Source organism: Geotrypetes seraphini, chromosome 19, assembly GCF_902459505.1.
Source record: "Geotrypetes seraphini chromosome 19, aGeoSer1.1, whole genome shotgun sequence".
Lineage (NCBI taxonomy): Eukaryota > Metazoa > Chordata > Amphibia > Gymnophiona > Dermophiidae > Geotrypetes > Geotrypetes seraphini.
Window position 1 is genome coordinate 30,788,486 of NC_047102.1, and position 26,937 is coordinate 30,815,422.

At 43.6% G+C, this 26,937-nt stretch overlaps 1 protein-coding gene across 1 annotated transcript in view; it reads right to left on the bottom strand.

Annotated features, from left to right (window-relative positions):
- PHRF1 (PHD and ring finger domains 1) overlaps nucleotides 1-26,937 on the bottom strand; it is a 272,305-nt gene that overhangs the window by 7,718 nt on the left and 237,650 nt on the right. Inside the window, 3 exon segments of the mRNA XM_033927921.1 lie at nucleotides 2,509-2,769; nucleotides 13,453-13,532; nucleotides 23,761-26,936. Of these exon segments, the coding sequence (XP_033783812.1) occupies nucleotides 2,509-2,769; nucleotides 13,453-13,532; nucleotides 23,761-26,936 (3,517 nt within the window).

The following is a 26,937-nucleotide window of genomic DNA, read 5'->3' on the forward strand; positions in this document are numbered from 1 at the left end:
AATCATGTATGTTTCTAAAATGCCATACATACACTTCCACATGTTGGCACTTAAACTGACATGTATGTTGCCGTGTTGGCCCCGTTGACAATTTACATGTTGACACAGCATGTAGCCGGTGCACACACTTCCACTGCTGCACGTACAGGCAGTCTCCAGGGTTCTGTTTTTTAAAACCCTAATTAAGTTGAATTTTAATTTGCTGTATAGTCCCTATATCTAAACTGCTGCACAATCTCATATGTCCAAGTATTTAAAGCTACTGTATAATCTTGTATGTCCAATTCACTCCATTGTGAATGTTTACTTGTAAACCGTTCTGAGCTACTGGGAGGACAGGATAAAAATCTAAATAAATAATAGTATTCTTCCCACCGTCTCCACCTCACCACACCCAACATTACTCCCTCTCATCTCTCTCTTCCCCGTGCATCTCTACCTCACTTCTCTTCCACCACCATGTCCAATAATTCTCTCTCTCCCTATGCCCATCAATTCTCCTCTTTCTTCATCTCCCCATGTACACCATCTCTTTCCCTCTCACTCAGACACCCAATTCTCCCTTCCTATTCCCTCCCTCACCTCAGCATCTCTTTCCCTCCATTCTTCCATCCTATCACTAATTCTCCCCTCCCTCCATTCTGTGTCCCAAGTTCATGCCCCCACCCCCTTGTCCTTTGTCCAAAATTTGTGCTCCCTCCTATGTCCCAATGCGACCCTCTGTCTCCCTCCCTCCTTTCTGTGTCCCAAATACGTGCCTCCCTCCCGTGGGTCTTTACCTTCTTCTGGCTGGCTCCATCCCCCTTCCAACCGCAGTCATTTCTCTACACAAATCTGCGGGCAGTGGCTCCTATGTGTGTCCCGTGGCTAAGCGGAAGCCTTTCCTCCGACGTCAGAGGGAAGGCTTCCAGTTCAACTGTGGGATACATGTAGGAGCCCACAGCTTTGTGCACAGAAACGACCGGCTGAAGGAGTAAGGAACTGGCAAGAAGGTAAAGACTTGTGGGAGGGAGGCATGTACTTGGGGCACGGAATGGACAGAGGGAGAGGAGTGCATTGGAATACCAAAGGACCCCTGTTGATAAATACGAGTCCAACGTAAGTTGGATGCTCGTAAAACGGGGACTACCTGTATTTTAGAAAACATTCTATATTAGTTAATCCTTTTCTAAAATATTAGTGGAAGCTGACACACCTCAACCTGTCCATCTCAATTAACCAAGCTGCTTATCTTTAGCAGTTCATCAAGGATATAGGCCCATATGCTCAAACCTCACCGTGCCTTTAGCGATTGACACTAAACCAGTTTTAGCCAGTTTAGCATTGAAGTATTTCAGCTACTGATGCCCAACATGGCTAACTGTGGTCCTTTCTGTGATTTGTAGCTGCATCTAATAGTCATGTAGATGGATTACAACAAGCTCATCAATATTAAAATGAGCACTCTGATTGATGCCCAGATGATGCACAAAATGAAGCATCGGTTTTTAATGCTCTGAAATCTCTGACAGGTCTGGAGGCATCGGTAGTGTTAAAAAAAGTGCAGTTTAAAAATTTTTAATGGGCACAGATTAAAACATGCACAATCTGTTTCCATTTAAAAAAAAAAAAAGTCATGCTGGGAGAGCCGAATCTTATTGTAGGATTGCACTGAGCCTTTTGACTGAAAATGGCTCATTTCATTGGAAATGTAGTTTGTCAACCAGAAAATTCAAAATTTGGGTAATTTTCAGTTATAATAGCACATTGCTTCTATTTCGAAGCTTGGATTAGCTTCCTTCTGAAATGGCTTCTACACAACATATGTTCCTGTTTTCAGTGAAGATCAACTTAACAAGGGTCTATATTTTTATAACCATTGAAAAAATGTTTTGAAGTTGTTGTGAAGCTATTGCTACTGCCTTTTCTATGCTGTGTTGCTTCTGAAGTGTTAGAAGAAAGGCCAGAAGCTTCCTATTTACCGGCTGCTGCTACAGCATTGGGTGGTTGGGTGAAGGAGGGAGGGGGTTGTTCAGGACAAACTCTACTGCTTCAGAAACGGTGGAAGGAGGTGGGTTGTCAGAACCGGCTGCCTGCTGCTTTGGGAAAGAAGAGAGGGAGGGAGATTTGTGGCTCCTGTGATGCTTCAGGTGGGGGGGGGGCATCACTTTGGACATTGTCTGAGAAGCACGGGAGATTTTTTTTTTTTTGGCAATAATTTTTTTGCCAGTTGGTTTAGAGTGCGGTTATTTGAATACTAATTTATTTAGCTTTATTACGTTGGTTGCTCCATGGAACTTCCAGCTAAGGCACCATATGGAGAAATCTTTATGCACAAAATTTTCCATGTTTAAAGGGTTTTGGATGATGTATTACAGAACTGTATGTTTCTAAGGGTTTGGAGGCTTCTGTTCTTTAAAGTTCCATAGTATGTTTGTGCCAACGATTCTGTTTTCCTTTCCACAAGCTGTAGGATATTAAACCCTTTGCCAACTACTAAACTTGTGCCCGTCACACTTAAGTTGTTACCTCTTCGTTCTTCATCTTCTCTGGCGCTTGTTTGGGAGGCTTGCCCTGGTTTTCGCTCTCTCCTATAGATGCTGCCTCTGCTCCTGGCTCACAAGCAGTCACCAGGCAACCTGGCTCTGGAATTAAGCCAGCACCTGCAACGCCCGTGAGCAGAGGGACACTGCCCTGCATGAAAAACTGAACGGTGGGCTCACTGACTGGTGCATATGGTGGGATACTCACTGGCAGAGGCAGGGCCAAAGGTGAATTTTGGGTAATAACCTGATGAAGGATGAAAAACACCATCAGTGTTTTCAGTTATAACAAATGATATGCATGTAAGCAGTCCTAATTTATTACCAAGGTTGTATATCACAAACTTAGCACCCAAATATTTATACTCATTGGTACCAATCCCCCTGAGATTTTATTACCAGTGGGGCAAAGAGCCAGCAGATCACCATGGCCCCAAAAAGTCATGTCCCATTTAAGGCCACAAGAAACCTATCAGGGTGCTAGGAGGAATGTGAATTTGTTTCCTTTTATTTTAAATCATTTCAGAATAGGAAAACCTTCCCCCCTCCCCCACATATACCTAAAATATTCAACCACAGACATTCAATATCTTTGATTAGTAGCTTTGATCAACTTCCGTGGGACATTTCATATGTTTTACCAACCCTCCATTCTCTCAGCACTTGTACATAAAATCTTCCACCTCTGCAACTCTCTTAAACTGCTTATATCCTCTCCACTACTAATGTTCACTGCATGTGTCTAAATTTTGGCATTTCTATTTGCTTCTTGCTTTTATGTGCTCATATTTCAAACAAACTGATTTTGTTCATTAAAACTACCCACCAATTATATTGAACCCACCATTTCAATATTACCCTATGAACTGATAAGAGAGCTTTTGATATTTGTTTCCCCACTCTGGAACTTCCTAATTCCTAACATCAGTAGACTATATGTTACTCCTCTTCTGAAAGAAGCCCACTGGCTACCCATTACACACCGTATCACTTATAAAACCTTAATGCTGGTCTTTAAAATCAAACTCTCACGTCTTTCACCTTTTCCAGGTGGGGGCGTACCATGGCCTGGTATAATGGCATGATAACCTTTTCAGATCTGTTTGTGATCCCCCTTCTTAATCATTCCTAGCATTCTGCTTTCCCTTTTCACCACTACTACACATTGCATGGACAATTTCATTGTCTTGTCTACAAGTACTCCCAAGTGTCTTTCCTGGGAGGTCTCTCCAAGTACCACCCCGGACATCCTGTATTCGTGCATGAGATTTTTGTTACCGACATGCATCACTTTATACTTATCCACGCTGAACTTCATCTGCCATGTCAATGTCCATTCCTCGAGCCTGATTATGTCACGTTGCAGATCTTCGCAATCCCCCTGTGTCTTCACTACTCCGAATAACTTCGTATCGTCCGCAAATTTAATCACCTCAGTCGTTGTACCAATGTCCAGATTGTTTATAAAGATGTTGAAGAGCATAGGTCCAAGCACCGAGCCCTGCAGCACCCCACTGGTGACACTCTTCCAGTCTGAGTATTGTCCATTTACCCCCACTCTTTGTTTCCTATGCTCCAGCCAGTTTTTAATCCATGTGAGTATTTCACCCTCGATTCCATGGCTTGCAATTTTCTGAAGTAGTCATTCATGTGGAACCTTGTCAAACGCCTTCTGAAAATCCATATATACAATGTCGAGCGGGTCGCCCTTGTCTATCTGCCTGTTTACTCCCTCGAAGAAGTGCAGCAAGTTCGTTAAACAAGATCTGCCTTTGCTGAAACCGTGCTGGCTGGTCCTCATCAGACAGTGTCAGTCAAGGTGATCAATGATGCGATCCTTTATCAGCGCCTCTACCATCTTTCCCGGTACCGAGGTCATCCCTAGAGAAATTCAAATCCTCCCTTAAAGTGCTCCTTGTAAGAACATTTTAAATTTTACTTAGTTCATGTCCTTGGACGGACTTGTTGTCTCCTCTTCCTTTTGTGTTTTCCCTCTCTCCTCTTTTTCCTTTAAATGCGCCTGTGTCATGTTTAAACTTCTCTATGGAATATTTGGTCCTTTGGTTTCTTTATACTGGAATACCCTTAGATCTTGCCATTTGAGGAATACACCGAGATATAAATGACTGTTTCCTTCCTTCAGAGGAATTAAATCGGCCGGAAAACTCAGTCAATCTTTCGCTTATAAATTGGTAGAAATGTAGAATGGGCTTTCTGACTCTGTCAGATTAATAGGTCAGTTACAATTTCGTAAAGTCCTAAACACTTTATTATTTACACAATATTTGAACAATTTACCTAAAAGATTCAACGAATTGATTGCTCTACAACACTTATTTTCTCTTATGCTTTTGTTTGCTTTTTTTGCTGGTCTTTAATTACTTGTAAACTGAGTCGAGCTCCGCTGGGAGATGACCCGGTATATAAATCAAAGACTAGATTCGATTAGATATTGTAGTTCTCCCCTCTCCCTCTTGTACCAGTTCGTTTAATTTTGTTTTGTCTGTCCTTTTGACTTGATTGTTGATTTTTTGTTCTCCCTTTGATTTTACTGTACATCCACCTTGAAATCTGTGATATAAAGTAGTATAACAAATTTTTAATTAACTTGGAAACTTTTCCATCACTTGAATCAGCTGAATCTATAGTTTCACAGACAGCAAAGTTACTTTTTGTGGCAGGTGTTCTCTGAATCCTGGAAATATCTTCTGAAAGCTTTTGGCAGGCCAACTGCACATGTACAAGTGCCTTCTTGCCTGCCTGACTTGCCCAGGACCTGCAGTTGTGAAAAAGCATACAGAATGCAACTCCTAAGGGAGAACACATGTCTTGCTGTCCTCGGAGAACACCTACTGTTGGTGAGTAACTTTGCTTTCTCCATAAGCATGACTAGGGTTACCATATGTCTGGGTTTTCCCACACATGTTCTCTTTCAGCAGTCCATCAAGCATCTGGGCGGCTTTTCTACAGGCAGCTTTTTGTCCGGGTTTCTGCCATTGGGGGGGGGGGGGGAAGGGGAAAGGATAGTGGCTGTCATCATGGCAAATCTAATCAAAACTCAAATGGCAAAGAAGATGCACAGCAAGTACCAGGTCAGTTCAGGTCATGCCGGTCACCTGCCGTGCGGCAAGCTGATTGGATGAACGGGCCCTCCTCTTTCCTCCGAGTCTGACTTCATGCACAGTGCATGTTGCCGGCAGATGCCAAGGCATGAGGAGAGGCCATTGCAAAGGAAGCCAGGAGTCGACTCCTTCTCATAGGCTGTTTCTCCTTCAAACCCAGTGCCCCCTCCTGCCCTCAGTAATCTGATCCATGCAGATTCCCAGCTTGCTAGTCTCTAGTTAGTTGCACAATGCCTCCGGTGATGCTGGTAGACAGATCACGGATGATACGGCAGCTAGTAGTAGGTGGTGTAATGAGGATACATTTGTTTTTTCCACACTTTGCTGAATAAGAACATAAGACTAGCCTTACTGGGTCAGACCAATGGTCCATCAAGCTCAGTAGCTCGTTCTCACAGTGGCCAATCCCCAAGGAGTAGCAATATTCCCCCCCTGTCTTTCTCAATAAGACTTATAAAAATAATAACTTTATTTCTTCTATACCGACACAATCTTGCGACTTCTAGGCGGTTTACAGTGAAGAAAGCTGGACAATCAGCAAATTAAAGAATACAGTGGTACCTTGGATTACGAGCATAATCCATTCCAGGAGCATGCTCGTAATCCAAAATGCTCGTATAGGAAATAATGGAATCTTGCTTTGATATGTTCCCACCCCCCACCTTCCCCCCCTCCCCGAGGCCAGCAGCGCTGCTCCCCACCCCCCACGAGAACCGGCATTTCTCCCCCCGAAGGCCCCCCTCGCGATCCGGCACCCCCTCGCCGCCATCGTGCACCCCCCCACCGCCATCAGGCACCCCCCCACTGCCACCTGAGATCCCCCAACCCACCCGAACCCTCTTCTTACTTCCAGTGTAGCCTCCGCATCGGCACCGGCACCAGCATGTCCTGTGCCCAAAAATCTGCTTCCTGTGCCGGGCCTTGAGCATGCGCATGCTCAAGGCCCGGCACAGGAAGCAGATTTTCGGGCACAGGACATGCTGGTGCTGATACGGAGGCTACACTGGAAGTAAGAAGAGGGTTCGGGTGGGTTGGAGGATCTCAGGTTGTGGCGGGGGGGGGGTGCCCGATGGCGGCGGGGGGGGGGGGGTGCCGGTTCGCGGAGGGGGGGGGGCAGCTCGTACAGTGAGGCAAGCTGGGGTTACGAGGCACCAAGTTTGCGAATGTTTTACTCGTCTTGCAAAACACTCGCAAACCGGTGCACTCGTAAACCGAGGTACCACTGTACAAATAGCGAAGATGTCACTGAACAGTCAGCGAATTACAGAATACAATTAGTAAAAAATACACTTATTTCTCAAAATTATCAGCATGGTGTTAATAGTTTTAAAATGGTGTGTGATTAGGAGATAAATGTATCGAACAGTGCTGTCTTAATTTCTTTCCGAAATGCGCCATAGGTCAACCTGGCTTTGTTGATGTAATTGTCTAGCCAGTTATGCTGTTTACTAGCTTGAAACTTAAGAGCTCTGTCCAGAAAGGACTTGTATTTGCAATCAGTGATCTTTGGATAGGCAAAAAGATCGCAATTTCTGGTTATCCTAGTGGGGATGTGTAGCTCGAAGAGATAGGTAGGGGCCTCCAGGAAATTGTCCAAAATATTCTTAAAACCAGCTACGCTATCCGCTCTTACCACAACCTCTGGCAATGTGGGATAATTTAGGGTTTCTGAGGACTTGTTCTCCTCAGTCGCATAATCTTGATTATACGTATATCTATGTTATGGTTCTATTATGTGATTTTGTGATACTTATTTATGGTTCTATTTGTTTTACAGCAATATTTTGCCCCTGAAGCAGCCCTTGCCAGGTGAAACACAGCTATGTGTGGCTTGATTTTATATTTGATTCTCCAATAAAATATCTTTTATGTTCCATGAATGTAATATACAATACTTAATAGTCTGTCTTTGGCATTTTGGGGACACAGACCATAGAAATCGGCCCCAGAAATTTTAACTACTGGAGTTGCCAATGAAGCCCACTCCAGCCTACTTGAACGGTCTTGTCATTGTGGGACACAGACCATAAATGTCTGCTCAGCACTGTTCTCATTCAAAATTACTAGCGTTTCTGTTGAAGCTCCCTCCAGCCCACCCTAAGCAGCATTGTCATATATGGGACACAGCAGGAAAAAGAAACCTTGCAGAGAAATTTAGACAATATGTTTCTAGGCATTTAAACTAGAAGGTGGGGGTGGTGTAAGTAGGAAGGACAATTATAGAGAGCACAAGAAAAGATGTGATAGTAGTAAAGATTGCAACATAAACAATATCAGCAACTCATTTCTTAGTATTGCAACAGAAAGTGAAACAAAATAAAAATCCATACGAAAAAGGAGATTACTGCTGAAAAATAGCTGGAAAGCGATGACCACAAATGCTCGCAGTCTAAGCAACAAAGTTCATGATCTGCAAGCCCTGATGTTAGAGGCAGATCTAGATATTGTCGCTATCACTGAGACATGGTTCAGTGAATCACATGGATGGGATGCAAACATACCAGGATATAATCTTTTTAGGAAGGACAGAGATGGTCAAAAAGGTGGAGAAGTAGCTCTATATGTAAAGGTCAATATCCAAGCGACCGAAATGCAAGGGACCTGGGGAGAGGAAGAAGCGATATGGATCGCTCTGAAAAGAGAAGATGGAACTTCTATCTACATGGGTGTAGTCTATAGACCTCCAACTTAATCACAGCAAATTGATAAGGATCTGATTGTGGATATCCAAAAGTTTGGAAGGAAAGAGGAGGTGCTGCTGTTGGGAGATTTCAACCTGCCGGATGTGGACTGGAATGTTCCGTCTGCGGAATCGGAAAGTAGGAGGGAGATTGTGGATGCCTTTCAAGAGGCTCTGCTCAGACAAATGGTGACGGAACCTACAAGGGAAAAAGAGATATTGGACCTGGTCCTCACAAATGGAGAGAGTATCACTAATGTTCGAATGGGTGCTCACCTGGGAAGTAGCGATCATCATACGGTTTGGTTTGATATAACGGCTAAAGTGGAGAGCGGCGGACTTTAATGCAACGGGAGAGTACCTGAAGAAAGAGCTGTTAGGATGGGAGGACATAAGAGAAGTGGAAAGACAGTGGTCTAAGCTGAAAGGAGTGATAAATATGGCTACGGACCTTTACGTGAAGAAAATCAATAAAAACAAGAGAAAAAGGAAGCCGATATGGTTCTCCAAACTAGTGGCGGAGAAAATAAAGGCGAAAGAGTTGGCGTTCGTGAAATATAAAAAAACCCAAGAAGAGGAGTGCAGAAAACCCAGCAACGGCAATTTTTATGTTCTTATTCAGTTTTCTTGATAGTAGAGGGGATATATGTGAAGGGGAGGGGAGACAGGGGTTTTGTTGATCCTTGCCCTATATTATTTGTACTTATAAAATGGCAATTGTACAGAATATTGTTTCTTTTTATACTTTAATAAAATACGTTCAATATAAAATCATAATTGAGGCTTGTGTGGATGGGATCAGATGGTTTGTGGGGACCTAGCTCACGGGGATGGGGCAGAAATAGTATTTTAAATTCCAGTCTTATGAGCTTGCTGGTCCACAAAATAATTATTTTATTTCCGCTGGTCCATAGGTGTAAAAAGGTTGAAGAACACTGGTCTATACCATGTCATTACCAGACAGAAAATTATACTTATCTGGGGTTTCCAGTTGCCAGCCATTTTCCCAAGGCAGGATCCCCAAATCCCAAGAGTATACTCCCTCCTGATGACATTTGGAGTGAAACCCGAGTCGAGGGATCAGGTTTTGGCAGCTTCGAGTGTGCACTGGCGATACTGGGTGTTCACAGTTGATTTTTTTCACCTTTTGAGCAGAGGGAATCTGATTTGAAATTAGCCGCCTCGTCTCTAGATAAGTATAATTTTCTATCTGGTATATACGATGGTGTTATCTGGGATTGTACTGTGGCAATGATGGTCCCAGACAGTAACCTCTGCCTTTGATTTTAATAGAGTACTGAGGTTTGCAGATCTGAGCACAGTCTAAATACACAGAAAATTGATAGACAGCAAAGTTTAAAGTTAAATGTATATAAGTTATGAGTTAAAAAAAAAAAAAATCATTTAAAGCCTACGTAAAAAAGAAGAAGCCTCAAGAATGCATGGAGTCCATTGACAAATTCTGTTAACAATGATTAGCTGGATTATTCTCCCGATTTCTTATTTGATTTACATATCCAGGGAGCGTGGGCGGGTGGGCAGAGGGGTATTATATTTTGATGTTATCATTGATCAATAAGTTCAATATGATTTTCACTATATGTCTGAAATAATGCTTTTTGTTTTTGTTCTTGTATTGGTGTGGGAGGAAGGTGAAAATGTTTTTGAAGTATTTCTATGATTGATGTAAATTCAATTTTGAAGTTAATTATATGTATATGTATATTTTAATGCACTGTTTTGGAATGAAAAATTAATAAGGATTTATAAAAAAAAAAAAAAAAAAAGAGAGAGAATGCAATTCTCAACAAGCAGTACTAAGTCTCATCAGACTCTTCTGATAAGAGCCCTCCTGGGAAGTCAGGCAAGGCAATAGTCAGAGAAAAACAAGTCACAAAACTATACCATGCTGTGCTTAGACTCACCTGGAGCCCTTTCAGGCCTGCAAGTGCAAGCACCACACTACATCATCTAACCACGACTTGCCACATGCAATACCATTCATTTTCTAATTAGAGATCCTCTGTGTTCATTCTATACCACCCTCTCCGTGAAAAAGAATTTCCTGATATTACTCCTAAATTTACCACCTCGCAATCTCAATTATGTCCTTATATACTTAGACCAGATATACTATCAGATATACTATCAGATCGACAAACTTAAAAGTGACAAATCCCCTGGACCGGATGGAATTCACCCGAGAGTCTTAAAGGAATTGAAGGTTGAAATCGGAGAGTTATTGCAAAAACTTGCAAACCTGACAATCAGAACTGGACAGATACCGGACGACTGGAGGATAGCGAACGTCACCCCAATTTTCAAAAAAGGATCGAGAGGGGAACCGGGCAACTATAGACCTGTGAGTCTTACGTCTGTCCCCGGCAAGATGGTTGAAGCACTGATCAAGGATAGCATAGTCCGGCACTTGGACGCACACGACTTGATGAAACCCAGTCAACATGGATTCAGGAAAGGGAAATCATGTTTGACGAATTTACTCCAATTTTTTGAGACCGTGAACGAGCAAATTGATAGTGGGAAGCCGGTGGACATAATATACTTGGACTTCCAGAAAGCGTTCGACAAAGTTCCACACGAAAGACTTCTCAGGAAACTACAAAGCCATGGCATAGAGGGGGATATACAAAGATGGATAGGCAAATGGCTGGAAAACCGAAAGCAGAGAGTGGGCATAAATGGGAAGTTCTCCGACTGGGAGAAAGTGACTAGTGGTGTACCCCAGGGCTCGGTACTTGGGCCGATCCTTTTTAATATTTATATCAATGACCTGGAGGAAGGAACATCCAGTGAGTTCATCAAGTTTGCAGACGATACAAAACTATGCCGGGCGATCAGATCGCAGGAGGATAGAGAGAAACTCCAGAGCGACTTGTGTCAGTTAGAAACATGGGCGGAGAAATGGCAGATGAAGTTCAATGTGGAGAAATGCAAGGTAATGCATTTAGGCAATAAGAATAAGGAATACGAGTATACAATGTCAGGTGCAACTCTGGGGAAGAGTGAACAAGAAAAGGACCTGGGTGTAATGATAGATAGGACCCTGAAGCCGTCGGCACAATGCGCGGCAGCGGCAAAGAAGGCAAATAGAATGTTGGGCATGATAAAGAAAGGAATCTCGAGTAGATCGGAGAAAGTTATAATGCCGCTTTATAGGGCAATGGTCAGACCACACTTGGAATACTGCATCCAACATTGGTCTCCCTACCTAAAGTAGGATATAAAACTGCTGGAGAGGGTGCAGAGACGAGCAACAAAACTGGTGAAGGGTATGGAGAAACTGGAATACGAGGACAGACTTATAACACTAGGATTGTTCTCCCTTGAGAAAAGGAGACTGCGTGGGGATATGATCGAGACCTTCAAAATACTGAAAGGAATCGACAAAATAGAGCAGAGAAGATTATTTACATTGTCCAATTTGACACGGACTAGAGGACATGTAATGAAGCTAAGGGGGGACAGGTTCAGGACTAATATCAGGAAGTTCTGCTTCACTCAGAGGGTGGTTGACGCCTGGAATGCCCTCCCAGAGGAGATTATTGCGGAATCGACCGTCCTAGGCTTCAAGAGCAAACTAGATGCATATCTCCTTAAGAGAGGCATATAAAGATATGGTGGACTATAAATTACGCCAGGTGTACACCTGGCAGGGCCTCCGCGTGTGCGGATCGCCGGACTTGATGGACCGAAGGTCTGATCCGGAGATGGCAGTTCTTATGTCCTCTCGTTTTACTGTTATCCCTTCTCTAGCTTGCTCCATTCCCTTATTATTTTATTTCTTTCATTTTCTATTCTGTATTACATCCATCTCTGACATATTGGTCTTTCCCATTTAGCTTTTTCCTCCCTTTCTTTTCTATCAATTCAAATTTTACCCGTTTTCTCGTATTGCAATCCTCCATCTCCTTCTTTTCACTTTTCATCTATCAACTTTCCATCTCCTTCTCCCACCCCTAGCTCTCCCAGATCCCTTCTCACGCCTTGTAGGGCCTCCTAATTCCTTCTATCTTTCCTCTACTCCTCATTGCAGCATTTTTACTCAATATACTTACTATCCCTCCTCTAATTCATCTCCTTGACACTCCCACATGACTTCTCCTACATGGTTCCCCCATTCCCAGTTGCTCCCCTCTCTCTATCCACCTTTTAGACCAGCATCTCTTTCTCTCTATCCATCCATATCTTTGTGGCCTGACATCTGCCTATTTCTTCCTTTCACACAGTATCTCCCTGTGCCATCTTTCTTCCCTCCCTCCATACACCTGGGGGCCAACATCTCATCCTCTCCCTCTTCACCCCCGGGTCCATCATTTTTGTTTTTCCTCCACTTCCTTCCCCCTGTGCTCCAACATCTCTTCCTCTCTCATCTATTTCCCTCCTTGATTAGGGATAGTAGATTAAAAGAAAATTTGGAGATTGAAGGGAAACTCTGTTGAGGTGAATCTGTTCATCTTGAGATTTCCCCCACAGATTTGTTCCTAATCTGGGAGTTGTACCCAGACATTACATTTTTCCCAGAGTCTTATAGTGAGCATTAGTTTCAATTATGTTTGAGTTTGGATTTAACATGTTGAAATTTTACTGTATTTTTTCAGCATTGTTATAAGTTGACAAAAACATGACTAAAAGACTAATGCATTTTGAATAAGTGGTAGTTAGAAGAAATCACAAAAATCAGATCAGACATGTGTGGGTGATGAAACAAAGGGCAGAGGATAGCTCCAGCTGCAGAAAAGGACTTTCAGCCTCTCCAGAAAGCTCTGGAGGCACTGAGCGTGGTCTTGCTTTCATCACTTGTGTGAATCTGCTCTTCAGAGAAAAAGAGAGACTCCTAGACTTCACTTCAACCCCGTCTTCAAGATTTTCTCTAGCCTCTGGTACCATGTAACATGGTTGCGTTTTACTGAGAACATTCACATTTATTTATTTTAAAAATTTATACACCGCCTAAACCTAGGCAGTTTACAATAAACATATATAATAAACCCAATAAACAACAATAAGACAAATCATTCACTGTACAACCCTCACACTCAAATACAGTCCATCTAACTACTGTTGGAACCCATTCTACTTCAGAGGAAGGAGATTAATTATACTGTACCTGATTTAATATTGGGTTCGACATCTCTGTCACCTTCCAGGGCGCTTCTCTGGCTCTCTGCTGTTTGTAGAATGGCACCCCTAAAACAGACATCTCAGATCAGAGATAAATGCAATATGACACAGGAACACAATTTTTTTTTAACTGAAAGGCAACTGATTTTACATCTAACCTCTATAAACAGAAGAAATTGTTTTAAAGAAGCAATAAAAAAATAAGCCCCCCCCTCAGAAAAAAACATTTGCTTTTATGCTATCCCGAAAGCTACCCTAATCTAAATTGGGACACCAAAAAAAGGTTTAAGGCATAGACGACTTGCCTTTTTCTTTGGTCCCTTCAGATCACATGCAATGTGAAGCTGGGTTACTGGGTTAGATGGACCATTCGTCTGACTCAGTAAGGTTATTATGTTCTTATGTTCCCCTGATTGAAAGAGTGAATCTGTGCAGTTAGGATTCCCCAGAAGAATTGTTTGCACTCAAAGAATGTAAGATAAATATTTCTGTGCAATTTGAACACATCTGAACAGGCTCTTTTTGCTGCAAAAAGCTCAGAATCTTATTTATTTAAAACATTTATATCAAACTGTTTCTTATACCCTGCAATTACACAGGTGCCTTAGGTTTTTTGACCTGTTCCTGGGGTTATTTGGTACGCTGATTCAGAAAACTGCATTGGATAGACCGCATCAGCTCTAGTTTCTTAGATATGATGACACAAAGTATCTTTGCTTTTTATGCCTTTGGGATAGTAGGGCCAAATATGAACATTGGGCAAAAACAAGATTGGCCTCTGAGGGAATATATAGTGCTTGGAAGACAAAATGCAATCAATGAACCTTTGGTAGCAGGAGAGAAAATCACACTGCCACCCACATGAAACAATAAAGACGGTTCATGCATTGAATACATAGCACATACATTACCTGGACTTACCATGGAAAAACTCAAGGCAGGAATTTTCGATGGTCCACAGATCAGACAACTTATAAACGACTTACATTTCATTGTATCAGTGAATGAAACTGAATCATGTGCCTTGCCTTCATTTGTTCTTGTAGTGAAAAACTTTCTTGACAACTACACACAATTCAGTAGAGGATATGCTCTTTCATTTCAACAGGCTTGGCTGTAACATGAGTGTTAAAGTCCATTATCTGTACAGTCACTTAGATCGCTTTCCAGAGAACCTTGGTGGCTTAAGCGAAGAGCAAGGTGAAAGATTTCACCAAGACATAAACACAATGGAAGCCAGATATCAAGGAAGATGGGATGAACACACGACGGCAGACTATTGTTGGAATTTTATGCGGGATTGTCCTGGCAGATCCCACTCTCGGAAGTCTTACAAAAGGAGCTTCTTGGGAGTCGAATGACTGGAAAGTTTGTATCATAAACTTGTGCTTTTGGAATGAAATAAGTAGATTTTCATGTTGTACACTGTTTCTTTAATTTTGAATATGTTTTCTTCATGCTTACATAAGAACAAAAGAATTGCCACTGCTGGGTCAGACCAGTGGTCCATCGTGCCAAGCAGTCCGCTCACGCGGCAGCCCTCTGATCATAGATCAGTGCCCTGAGACTAGCCCTACCTGAGCACGTTCCAGTTCAGTAGGAACTTGTCTAACTTTGTCTTGAATCCCTGGAGGGTGTTTTCCCCTATGACAGACTCCAGAAAAGCGTTCCAGTTTTCTACCACTCTCTGGGTAAAGAAGAACTTCCTTATGTTCGTACGGAATCTATCCCCTTTTAATTTTAGAGTTTGCCCTCTCATTCTCCCTACCTTGGAGAGGGTGAACAACCTTTCCTTATCTATTAAATTTATTCCCTTCAGTACCTTGAATGTTTCTATCATATCCCCTCTCAATCTCCTCTATTCGAGGGAGAATAGGCCCAGTTTTCGCTGTATGGCAACTCCTCCAGCCCCTTAACCATCTTAGTCACTCTTCTCTAGACCCTCTTGAGTAGTACCGTGTCCTTCTTTATATACGGTGACCAGTGCTGGACGCAGTACTCCAGGTGAGGGCGCACCATGGCCCAGTACAGCGGTATGATAACCTTCTCCAATCTGTTTGTGATCGCCGCCTTTATCATTCCTAGCATTCTGTTCGCCTTTTTCGCTGCCCCCGCACATTGCATGGACAGCTTCATCGACTTGTCAATCGTAACTCCCACGTCTCTTTCCTGGGAGATCTCTCCAAGTACCACCCCGGACATCCTGTATTCATGCATGAGATTTTTGTTACCTACATGCATCACTTTACACTTATCCACATAGAACCTCATCTGCCATGTTGATGCCCATTCCTTGAGCCTGATTATGTCACCTGATTTTTTTTATGGGCAAACAGAGTGAATCTGTATCTCAAAAACTAGAGCTGACAGGAGGAGAAAGCTGGTGCCATTTTTGGAATCATCAGGTAAAATATACTCAAAAACAGCTCTAACATTTGAGGCCAGTGTTATCAGCAAGAAATCAATGCGGCTTACATAAGATTAATAAGGATTCATAACAATAACCTCAAGGATCAGTTAATGTAGAATTCATGTCTTGGATTACAGTGAGATTAGATAAGAACATAAGAATTGCCACTGCTAGGTCTGACCAGTGGTCCATCGTACCCAGCAGTCCGCTCATGCGGCGGCCCTTAGGTCAAAGACCAGTGCCCTAACTGAGACTAGCTTTACCTGTGTACATTCTGGTTCAGCAGGAACTTGTCTAACTTTGTCTTGAATCCCTGGAGGGTGTTTTCCCCTATAACAGCCTCCGGAAGAGCGTTCCAGTTTTCCACCACTCTCTGAGTGAAGAAGAACTTCATTATGTTTGTACGGAATCTATCCCCTTTTAACTTTAGAGAGTGCCCTTTCGTTCTCTCTACCTTGGAGAGGTCCAAGCACTGACCCCTGCGGAACACCACTCGTGACCCTCCTCCAGTCCGAATAGTGGCCCTTCACTCCTACCCTCTGCTTCCTTCACGCCAACCAATTCCTAATCCATCTATGTACGTCTCCTTCCATCCCATGGTTCTTCAGTTTCTGTAGTTCATGGGGTACCTTGTCAAAGGCTTTTTGGAAGTCTTAAGTATACGATGTCAATGGGGTCCCCTTTGTCCATCCGTTTGTTAATTCCTTCGAAGAAGTGCAATAAGTTCGTCAGGCACGATTGTCCCTTGCAGAAGCCATGTTGGCTTGTGGTTAGAAGATTATTTCTTTCTAGATGCTCCTCGATGCTATCTTTTACTAGTGCTTCCGCCATTTTCCCCGGAACCAAGGTCAGACTTACTGGTCTGTAGTTCCCCGGGTCACCTCTCGATCCCTTTTTAAACATGGGCGTAACATTGGCTATCTTACAATCTTCCGGGATCATGCCTGTTTTCAGGGATAGATTACAGACTTGCTGTAGTAGTTCCGCTATTTCCTCCTTTAGTTCTTTCAGTACCCTAGGGTGGATTCCGTCCGAGCCCGGTGATTTGTCAGTTTTTAATTTGTCTATCTGCCTGTGCACATCTTCGAGGCTTACTTCCATGGATGTTAATTTTTCTGCTTGGTCTCCTTTGAAGATTTGTTCAGATTTCGGTATATTAGATGTGTCCTCTTTTGTAAATACTGACGAAAAGAAAATGTTTAGTCTTTCCGCCACTTCTTTCTCCTCCTTCACCACTCCCTTCCTATCTCTATCATCTAGCAGTCCCACCTCCTCCCTAGCCTGTAACATAGTAACATAGTAACATAACATAGTAACATAGTAGATGACGGCAGATAAAGACCCGAATGGTCCATCCAGTCTGCCCAATCTGATTCAATTTAAATTATTTTATTATTTTCTTCTTAGCTATTTCTGGGTGAGAATCCAAAGCTTTACCCGGTACTGTGCTTGGGTTCCAACTGCCGAAATCTCTGTTAAGACTTACTCCAGCCCATCTACACCCTCCCAGCCATTGAAGCCCTCCCCTGCCCATCCTCCTCCAAACTGCCATGCACAGACACAGACCGTACAAGTCTGCCCAGTAACTGGCCTAGTTCAATCTTTAATATTATTTTCTGATTCTAAATCTTCTGTGTTCATCCCACGCTTCTTTGAACTCAGTCACAGTTTTACTCTCCACCACCTCTCTCGGGAGCGCATTCCAGGCATCCACCTCCCTCTCCGTAAAGTAGAATTTCCTAACATTGCCCCTGAATCTACCACCCCTCAACCTCAAATTATGTCCTCTGGTTTTACCATTTTCCTTTCTCTGGAAAAGATTTTGTTCTAAGTTAATACCCTTTAAGTATTTGAACGTCTGAATCATATCTCCCCTGTCTCTCCTTTCCTCTAGGGTATACATATTCAGGGCTTCCAGTCTCTCCTCATACGTCTTCTGACGCAAGCCTCCTATCATTTTCGTCGCCCTCCTCTGGACCGCCTCAAGTCTTCTTACGTCTTTCGCCAGATACGGTCTCCAAAACTGAACACAATACTCCAAGTGGGGCCTCACCAATGACCTGTACAGGGGCATCAACACCTTCTTCCTTCTACTGGCTACGCCTCTCTTTATACAGCCCAGCATCCTTCTGGCAGCAGCCACTGCCTTGTCACACTGTTTTTTCGCCTTTAGATCTTCGGACACTATCACCCCAAGGTCCCTCTCCCCATCCGTGCATATCAGCTTCTCTCCTCCCAGCATATACAGTTCCTTCCTATTATTAATCCCCAAATCCATTACTCTGCATTTCCTTGCATTGAATTTTAGTTGCCAGGCATTAGACCATTCCTCTAAACTTTTGCAGATCCTTTTTCATATTTTCCACTCCCTCCTCGGTGTCTATTCTGTTACAAATCTTGGTATCATCTGCAAAAAGGCACACTTTTCCTTCTAACCCTTCAACAATGTCACTCACAAACATATTGAACAGGATTGGCCTCAGCACCGAACCCTGAGGGACTACACTACTCACCTTTCCTTCCTGCGAGCGACTTTCATTAACCACCACCCTCTGGCGTCTGTCCGACAGCCAGTTTCTGACCCAGTTCACCACTTTGGGTCCTAACTTCAGCCCTTCAAGTTTGTTCAACAGCCTCCTATGAGGAACTGTATCAAAGGCTTTGCTGAAATCCAAGTAAATTACATCTAGCATATGTCCTCGATCCAGCTCTCTGGTCACCCAATCAAAAAATTCAATCAGGTTCGTTTGGCACGATTTACCTTTTGTAAAGCCATGTTGCCTCGGATCCTGTAAACCATTAGATTCAAGGAAGTACACTATCCTTTCTTTCAGCAACACTTCCATTATTTTTCCAACAAATGAAGTGAGGCTCACCGGCCTGTAGTTTCCTGCTTCATCCCTGCGACCACTTTTATGAATAGGGACCATATCCGCTCTCCTCCAATCCCCAGGAATCACTCCCGTCTCCAGAGATTTATTGAACAAGTCTTTAATAGGACTCGCCAGAACCTCTCTGAGCTCCCTTAGTATCCTGGGATGGATCCCGTCTGGTCCCATCGCTTTGTCCACCTTCAGTTTTTCAAGTTGCTCATAAACACCCACCTCCGTGAACGGCGCAGAATCTACTCCATTTTCTCGTGTAACTTTGCCAGACAATCACTGTCCTTTTCCAGGATTTTCTTCTGTGAACACAGAACAGAAGTATTTGTTTAGCACATTTGCTTTCTCCTCATCACTCTCCACATATTGGTTCCCAGCATCTTTTAGCCTAGCAATTCCATTTTTCATCTTCCTCCTTTCACTAATATATCTGAAAAAATTTTTGTCTCCCTTTTTTACATTTTTAGCCATTTGTTCTTCCACCTGTGCTTTTGCCAGACGTATCTCTCTCTTGGCTTCTTTCAGTTTCACCCTGTAGTCCTTCCTGATCACCTCTTCTTGGGTTTTTTTTATATTTCACGAACGCCAACCCTTTCGCCTTTATTTTCTCAGCCACTAGTTTGGAGAACCCTATCGGCTTCCTTTTTCTCTTGTTTTTATTGATTTTCTTCACATAAAGGTCCGTAGCCATTTTTATTGCTCCTTTCAGCTTAGACCGCTGTCTTTCCACTTCTGTTATGTCCTCCCATCATAACAGCTTTCTTCAGGTACTCTCCCATTGCATTAAAGTCCGTACGTTTGAAATCTAGGACTTTAAGTATCGTGCGGCCGCTTTCCACTTTAGCCGTTATATCAAACCAAACCATTTGATGATCACTACTTCCCAGGTGAGCACCCACTCGAACATTAGAGATACTCTCTCCATTTGTGAGGACCAGATCCAATATCGCTTTTTCCCTTGTGGATTCCGTCACCATTTGTCTGAACAGAGCCTCTTGAAAGGCATCCACAATCTCCCTACTTCTTTCTGATTCCGCAGACGGAACATTCCAGTCCTCATCCGGCAGGTTGAAATCTCCCAACAGCAGAACCTCCTCTTTCCTTCCAAACTTTTGGATATCCACAATCAGATCCTTATCAATTTGCTGCGATTGAGTCGGAAGTCTGTAGACTACACCCATGTAGATAGAAGTTCCATCTTCTCTTTTCAGAGCGATCCATATGTTAATAGATTAGGCCATTCTTCTAACTTTTGCAGATCCTTTTCCGTGTTTTCCACTCTCTCCGGGGTGTCCACTCTGTTACAAATCTTGCTATCATCCGCAAAAAGGCTAACCTTACTTTCTAACCCTTCAGCAATGTTGCTCACAAACATATTAAACAGAATCAGTCCCAGCACTGATTCCCGAGGCACTCCACTAGTTATCTTTCCCTCTTCCGAGCAAATTCCATTAACCACCACCCTCTGGCATCTGTCTGTCAACCAGCTTCTAATCCAGTGCACAACTTTGGGCCCTAACTTCAGCCCATTAAGTCAGTTTAAGAGCCTCCTATGAGGAACCATGTCAAAGGCTTTGCTGAAATCTAAGTAAATTACATCTAGCGCACGTCCTTGATCCAATTCTCTGGTCACCTAATCAATGAATTAAATCAGATTTGTTTGGCATGTTTTACCTTTGGTAAATCCATGTTGACTTGGATCTTGAAATCCATTAGATTCTAAGAATTTCACTATCCTTTCCTTCAGCGACGTTTCCATAATTTTTCCAATAACTGAAGTGAGGCTTACTGGTCTATAATTTCCTGCTTCATCTCTGCAACCACTTTTGTGAAGATGGACCACATCCGCTCTTCTCCAGTCCCATGGAACCTCTTCTGTCTCTAAAGATTTATTGAACAAATCTTTAAGAGGACCTGCCAGAACCTCTCGAAGCTCCCTGGGATGGATCCTGTCCGGTTCCATAGATTTGTCCACCTTCAGTTTTTCAAGTTGTTTATAAACACTTTCTTCCATGAACGGTGTGGAATCCACTCCATTCTCAGGTATAACTTTGCTAACCAATTGCAGTCCTTCTCCATGCTTTTCTTCTGTGAATACAAAACAGAAGCACGTTTGCTTTGTCCTCATCATTCTCCACATAGTGGTTCATACCTACTTTCAGTCTCGTAATTCCATTTTGTCTTTCTCCTTTCACTAATATCTCTTTTTTATATTTATAGCCATTTGCCCTTCCGCTTTCGCCAGACATACGTATCTCTCTTGACATCTTTCAGTTTCATCCGATATTCCTTTCTGTACTCCTTGAGGTTTTTTTTTTATATTTCACGAACGCCAATTCTTTTGCCTTTATTTTTTCCACCACTAGTTTGGAGAACCATATCGATTTCCTTTTTTTCTTATTTTTTTATTTATTTTCTTCACAGAAAGGTCAGTAGCTCTTTTTATTGCACCTTTCAACTTGGACCACTGTTTTTCCACTTCCCTAATGTTTTCCCATCCAATCAGCTCTTTCTTCAGGTACTAGAGTCTGCATGTTTGAAATCCAGGACTTTGAATTTTGTGTGACCATCCTCCACTTTGGCTGCTATATCGAACCAAACTGTATGATGATCGCTACTTCCCAGGTGGGCTTCCATTCGGACATTAGAGACACTTTTACCATTTGTAAGCACCAGATCCAGTATTGCTTTTTTCCCTCATGGGTTCCATTACCATTTGTCTGAGAAGAGCTCCTTGAAAGGCACCCACAATTTCCTTACTTCTTTCTGATGCCACAGATGGAACTTTCCAGTCCGCATCTGACAGGTTGAAATCACCCAACAGCACCTCCCCTTTCTTTCCCAACTTTTGTATATCCATAATCAGATCTTTGTCAATTTGCTGCAATTGAGTCAGGTCTGTAGACAATACCCAAATGGATACAAGTTCCATCTTTTCTTTTCAAAATAATCCATATCGCTTCTTCCTTTTCCCAGGCACACTGCATTTCAGTCACTGCTGATATCTGATATATTAGCAGGAAGGAGGCCAGAAGCGCCAAAATCATCCATCCTGCCCTTTTGACAGAATTAGTAGAGTCAGAGAAGGGTGCGCAAAGCAAGGCTCCAGAATACCACCAGTCTCAGTAAGGCCTTCCCCTCCGCCGAAAATTGGCACATCAGCGCAACTCCCGCAGAGAGAAGGCTCTGCTCCAAGATGGATGCTGGTGTATTTCCTGTCAAAAACCCAGCCATCTCTGACTCAGCCGTGGGATTCACCACAGGGGAGCCATTACATACCCCTAGAGTACCAGAAGTCAGTGAAGCATATCATGCAATTCCTTTGCCTGTTATTAAAAAATGTATCACGGGCAGGTCAAGTGGCAAGACTCAAATCAAAAGAGAGCCGAGAAGTACTGTGGTTCCTCTAGGGCCAAGACTGCACCCCTCCCCCCCCCGGTCAAAAATGCAGGAAACACTGTGGGAGACAGCGTAGGAAAGGAAGCAGCAAAAAACACACTCACTGCGATTAGAGGCACACACATAGTTGGTTGCTCTTTTTTCCTGGTGATGCCTCCAGTCCCTCTGGATTTAGAACCATTTTTAAATTTAATGTGAGGAGGGAGTTAGGAGTGCAGGATGATCAAGATGGCGCTACAGGGGATGGGTAGAGAACTGACACAACCTAATCCTCTTGATCAAGAGCCAAAAACAGGAGATGGACCAAACCACGACTTGCAGGCCACACTAGGCATCAGATAAAATCAGGAGCAGGAGAGAAACCATTCATCTCTGCCTGCTGGTGACAGACTATAATTGCTAACCAGTGAGCCTACCATCCTATATATGACAACTTTGGTATTCTCAATCTCTGTCTGTTGGTGGATGGACACAACTCACTTGTCTCTGGATTCATCTGCTAAGAAAAAAAGTGACTGGGAAGGCTGCAGAAGCAAAGAGAAAATGAGACCAAAGGAGGAAATAAACAACAACAAAAACAGAACAGTGACCATCTCTGGAAACATATAACTAAAGTCATGGATCCAGAATGTTGATAATAGCTGATTTTCAAATCAAAACTGAGTTAATAAATTCCCTACTTTGTTTGTTATCTAATCTACAATGTTCCAACCTCCTGTGTCATAAAAATGAACTTAAAAGTGTTCTATCAATTGCTTTTAGAGAGGCTGTTTTCAGTGACTTTAGTTATGTTTTTCAAAAGACTGTCACAAAATGACAATGAAATAGCAGAATAAGAAAAAGCACATATGCCCTTCAAATGTGGGGCAATCAAGCTTCTTTTTATTATTCATGGACCCAACAAGGGTCTATCAGGGTCAACTAATTGAATTCCTTATGCTTAAAATACAATCCAGAAGCACCAAACCATAAATGAAATCCTTTCTCCAATGAAAAAAACAACAACAAAATCAAAAGAGAGACTGATCTGTACTGATCTAGGAGCAATCCAAATTGTCAGATATCACTTTTCAGGCAATTGTGGGTGCTTTCTTCTGGACTGTGTTTCAAACATAAAGGAATTCAATAGGTTGACCCTGACAGCTGGTGGGGCTGAAACATGGCCCATGTTGGGGCCATCACCAATAAAAAAGAAGTTTGACTGCCCCATACTTGAAGGTCCTTGGAGTTTTTCTTGTTCTCTCTCAGACCTGTACTTGACTCCCTCTCCTCACTGATTGACAATGAAATAGTAGGTAGATATTCTTGATTTTAAATGATATAGTGGAGCACTCAAATACATTAAAATTATGTGTAGAGAAGAATCTAATATGTATGTCAACCTGTAAATTAAAATCTAAACTATATGCTATTAGCTGAAGACAACCAAGTTGACTTTTGTAACTATTAACAGCTTGTGAGGGAAAGAGGGCATTTATACTGTGTACTCCATGTGTCCCCCCCCACCAACCCCCCCCAGCAAAATTCCTAAACACAAAAAAATTATCACCAGAAACAGTCACAGCTAGTGCATATTTAAGAGACTATAAAACTGCATGCTTACTTGGTGTTTTTTCTGCTGCTGCTGCTGCTGCAGTTGCTGCTGTTGGGTCACTTTCTTCATCTTGTAAGTTCCAGGTAACTCTCTTCACCAGTGATTTCGATTTCAGCACAGGTTCCTCAGAAATGGACTGCGGTTTTAACTTCTTTAAAAGCTGGTCCACTTTGCCTTCCTCGTCCTCGTCCTCCTCCTCTTCCATCATAGAGGTTTCCTCTTTAACTTTCATTGCTGTGATCTCTAACGCTTCCTCCTCCCACTCCATCATTGACGTCTCAGAGGCTACTTCTTTCTCCTCAATTACTGTAGTCACTATAGTTTTCTCTTCAGCACTCATCACTGTAGTTGTTAATGCTGCTTCCTCCTCATCCATCAGTGCAGGCTCTGCAGTTTCTCCCCCCAAACTCATCAGGGTAGGCTCTGTAGCTTCGCCCCTGATATCTATCAGCACAGATTGTGTTGCTTCTCCCCCAAGGCCCATCAGCACAGGCTCCACAGCTTCTCCCCCAAGGCCCGTCAGCGCAGGCTCCATAGCTTCTTCCTCGAGGTCTGTCAGCACAGGTTCCACAGCTTCTCCCTCAAGGTCAGTCGGCGAAGGCTCTACAGCTTCTCCCTCGAGATCTGTCAGCACAGGTTCCATGGCTGCTTCTCTGAGCTCCATCAGCGCAGTCTCTGCAGTTTCTTCCCCGGGACTTGTCAGCATAGGCTCCATGGCTTCTTCTCTGAGGTCCATCAGTATAGTCTCTGCAGCTTCTTCTCCAAGGCCCATTAGCACATGCTTTGCAGCATATCCTCCAAGATCCAACTGTGCAGACTCTGCAGCGTACCCCCCAAGGTCTGACTGCCCAGGCTCTACAGGATACCCCCCGAGATCTGATTGCCCAGGCTCTGCAGTGTACTCCCCGAGGTCTGACCGCCCAGGCTCTGCAGTGTACTCCCCGAGGTCTGACCGCCCAGGCTCTGCAGTGTACTCCCCGAGGTCTGACCGCCCAGGCTCTGCAGTGTACTCCCCGAGGTCTGACCGCCCAGGCTCTGCAGTGTACTCCCCGAGGTCTGACCGCCCAGGCTCTGCAGTGTACTCCCCGAGGTCTGACCGCCCAGGCTCTGCAGTATACTCCCCGAGGTCTGACTGCTCAGGCTCCGAGGCATACCCCCCAATGTCTGACAGCCCAGGCTCCACAGCATACTCCCCGAGGTCTGACTGCCCAGGCTCCACAGTGTATCCCCCAAGGTCTGACTGCTCAGGCTCCGCAGCATACCCCCCGAGGTCTGACTGCTCAGGCTCTGCAGCATACCCCCCGAGATCTGACCGCCCAGGCTCCACAGCGTATGTCCCAAAGTCCAATCGCATAGGCTCTGTAGGGTACCCCTCAAGATCCGATCCTGTAGGTTCCACAGTGTACCCCCTAATATCTGACTGTGCAGGCTCTGCAGCATATCTTCCAAGGTCCAACCCTGCAGGCTCCACATAGTACCCCTCCAGGTCTGATCCCATAGGTTCTGCAACGTACCCCCCAAGATCCAACCCTGCAGTTTCCTCAACGTACCCCCTAAGGTCTATCTGCGTAGGCTCTGAAGCATCCTTTGGTTCTATCAGCACATGATCCACAGCATCCCCATTCACATCAAATAATTCAGACTTTTCTTCTTCTTCTTTTATATCTAGTATTAGAGTTTCTGAGGCTCTCTCTTTATCCTCTCTCACTGTGGGGGGGGTTTCAGGTAAGGCTTGAACCAGATCCACATCTTTCTCATTTATCCAAGTCTCTTCCTTCTCTATAGTGCAGCCTGCCACAGGTTCATATTCAATATCACTGTTAGCACTTTTAAGACCTCCCCTGACTGGGATGGAATCATACAGGCTATCAGCATGAGTTGAAATATCATCTATGAGTTCCCACTGTGTTGGGCTGACAAAAGGCTCTGGTGATCCCTGAGAACCTATGCTCCCTGTTTTGACATTGTCATCTGTGAGTATTTCTCTGATTCTTTCCCTCTTCATACTCTCTTTTAAGTCTTTCTCTTCTACAAGTGCCACTCCACTGGCTTTCTGTTTAGATTTTGCCTGTTCCTCTGATGGGTGCCACATCTGAAGCTTTGTACTTGAGTGCTTTACTGTGCTATCTATGGAAATGCCAGCAACTTTCCTACGATGAGGGGAGTAGTATTGGTTTTTTGAGCCAGTATATCTTTCCTTGGTATGAAGCCATCTATCTCTGGATTTTGCTCGTTTGTACTCCCGAGAGTGTGACCTTGAGTGAGGTCTCCTTCTATCACGGGACCTGGATCTCCATCGCTCTCTACCCCTGGAGCCACTCTCTCTTTTATCATAGCGGTCATGGCTGCGATCTCGTTTGTGCTTTCGTCTTTTAGCTCTCTCATCACTGCTGGACCATGAACGCTCCCTTCCTCGAGAATGGGACCTTGACCGTCTTTTTTTTTTCTTTCTGCTGTAGTAATGGTCAGGAGAGGGACTGCCTGATCTTGACCTTTTTCTCTCCCAGTAAGAGGAACTTTTGGACTTCTTGTCTTTAACTTTCTTCTTCTTATAGCGTTCCCTACTACTGGAACTGGAATGCCCACTGGATGCCCTGTGGCCCTTGGATTTATATCTGGCCTTTTTGCTGCGATCCTCATCTGTTGACCAAGATGCTGACCTGGAACTCCTCTCTCGTGACCGTGATCTGGATGGAGTTTTTCGCTGTTTCTTACTAAGTGATTTCTTTTCTTTCTTGGGTTTCTTCTGGCTGCGGGAACTAGAATTGGAGCGAGAACGTGAGGATGATTCTGTCCTTCTATGCTGGTGTTTTTCTGTTGCTTTCTGCTGTGTCTCTTTACCTAGTGAAACCTTGGGATTTTGTTCAGCTTTCACACTAGTGTCACCAGGCTCTACCGCTTCATGAAATGCAACAGCATCCTCATTGATTTTTGCTTTCCAGTGCTCTAGCTCTAGCTCTGGGGTTAGTCTGACGGAACGTGTCGTACAGGAGGCAGCAATGTGATTATTCTCTTCATCTGTGTTATCATTCTCCACTTTTATCACTTTTTCTGCCATTGTTTCCATGTTTCTTTCAATAATTATCTGCTTGAGTACAGAATCACTACGAAGCTCTGTGGAACGTGGTGGCGATGGTGAAGGTGCATCAGAAAAAACAGGACCCAATCTGGACACGCTTATTTTGG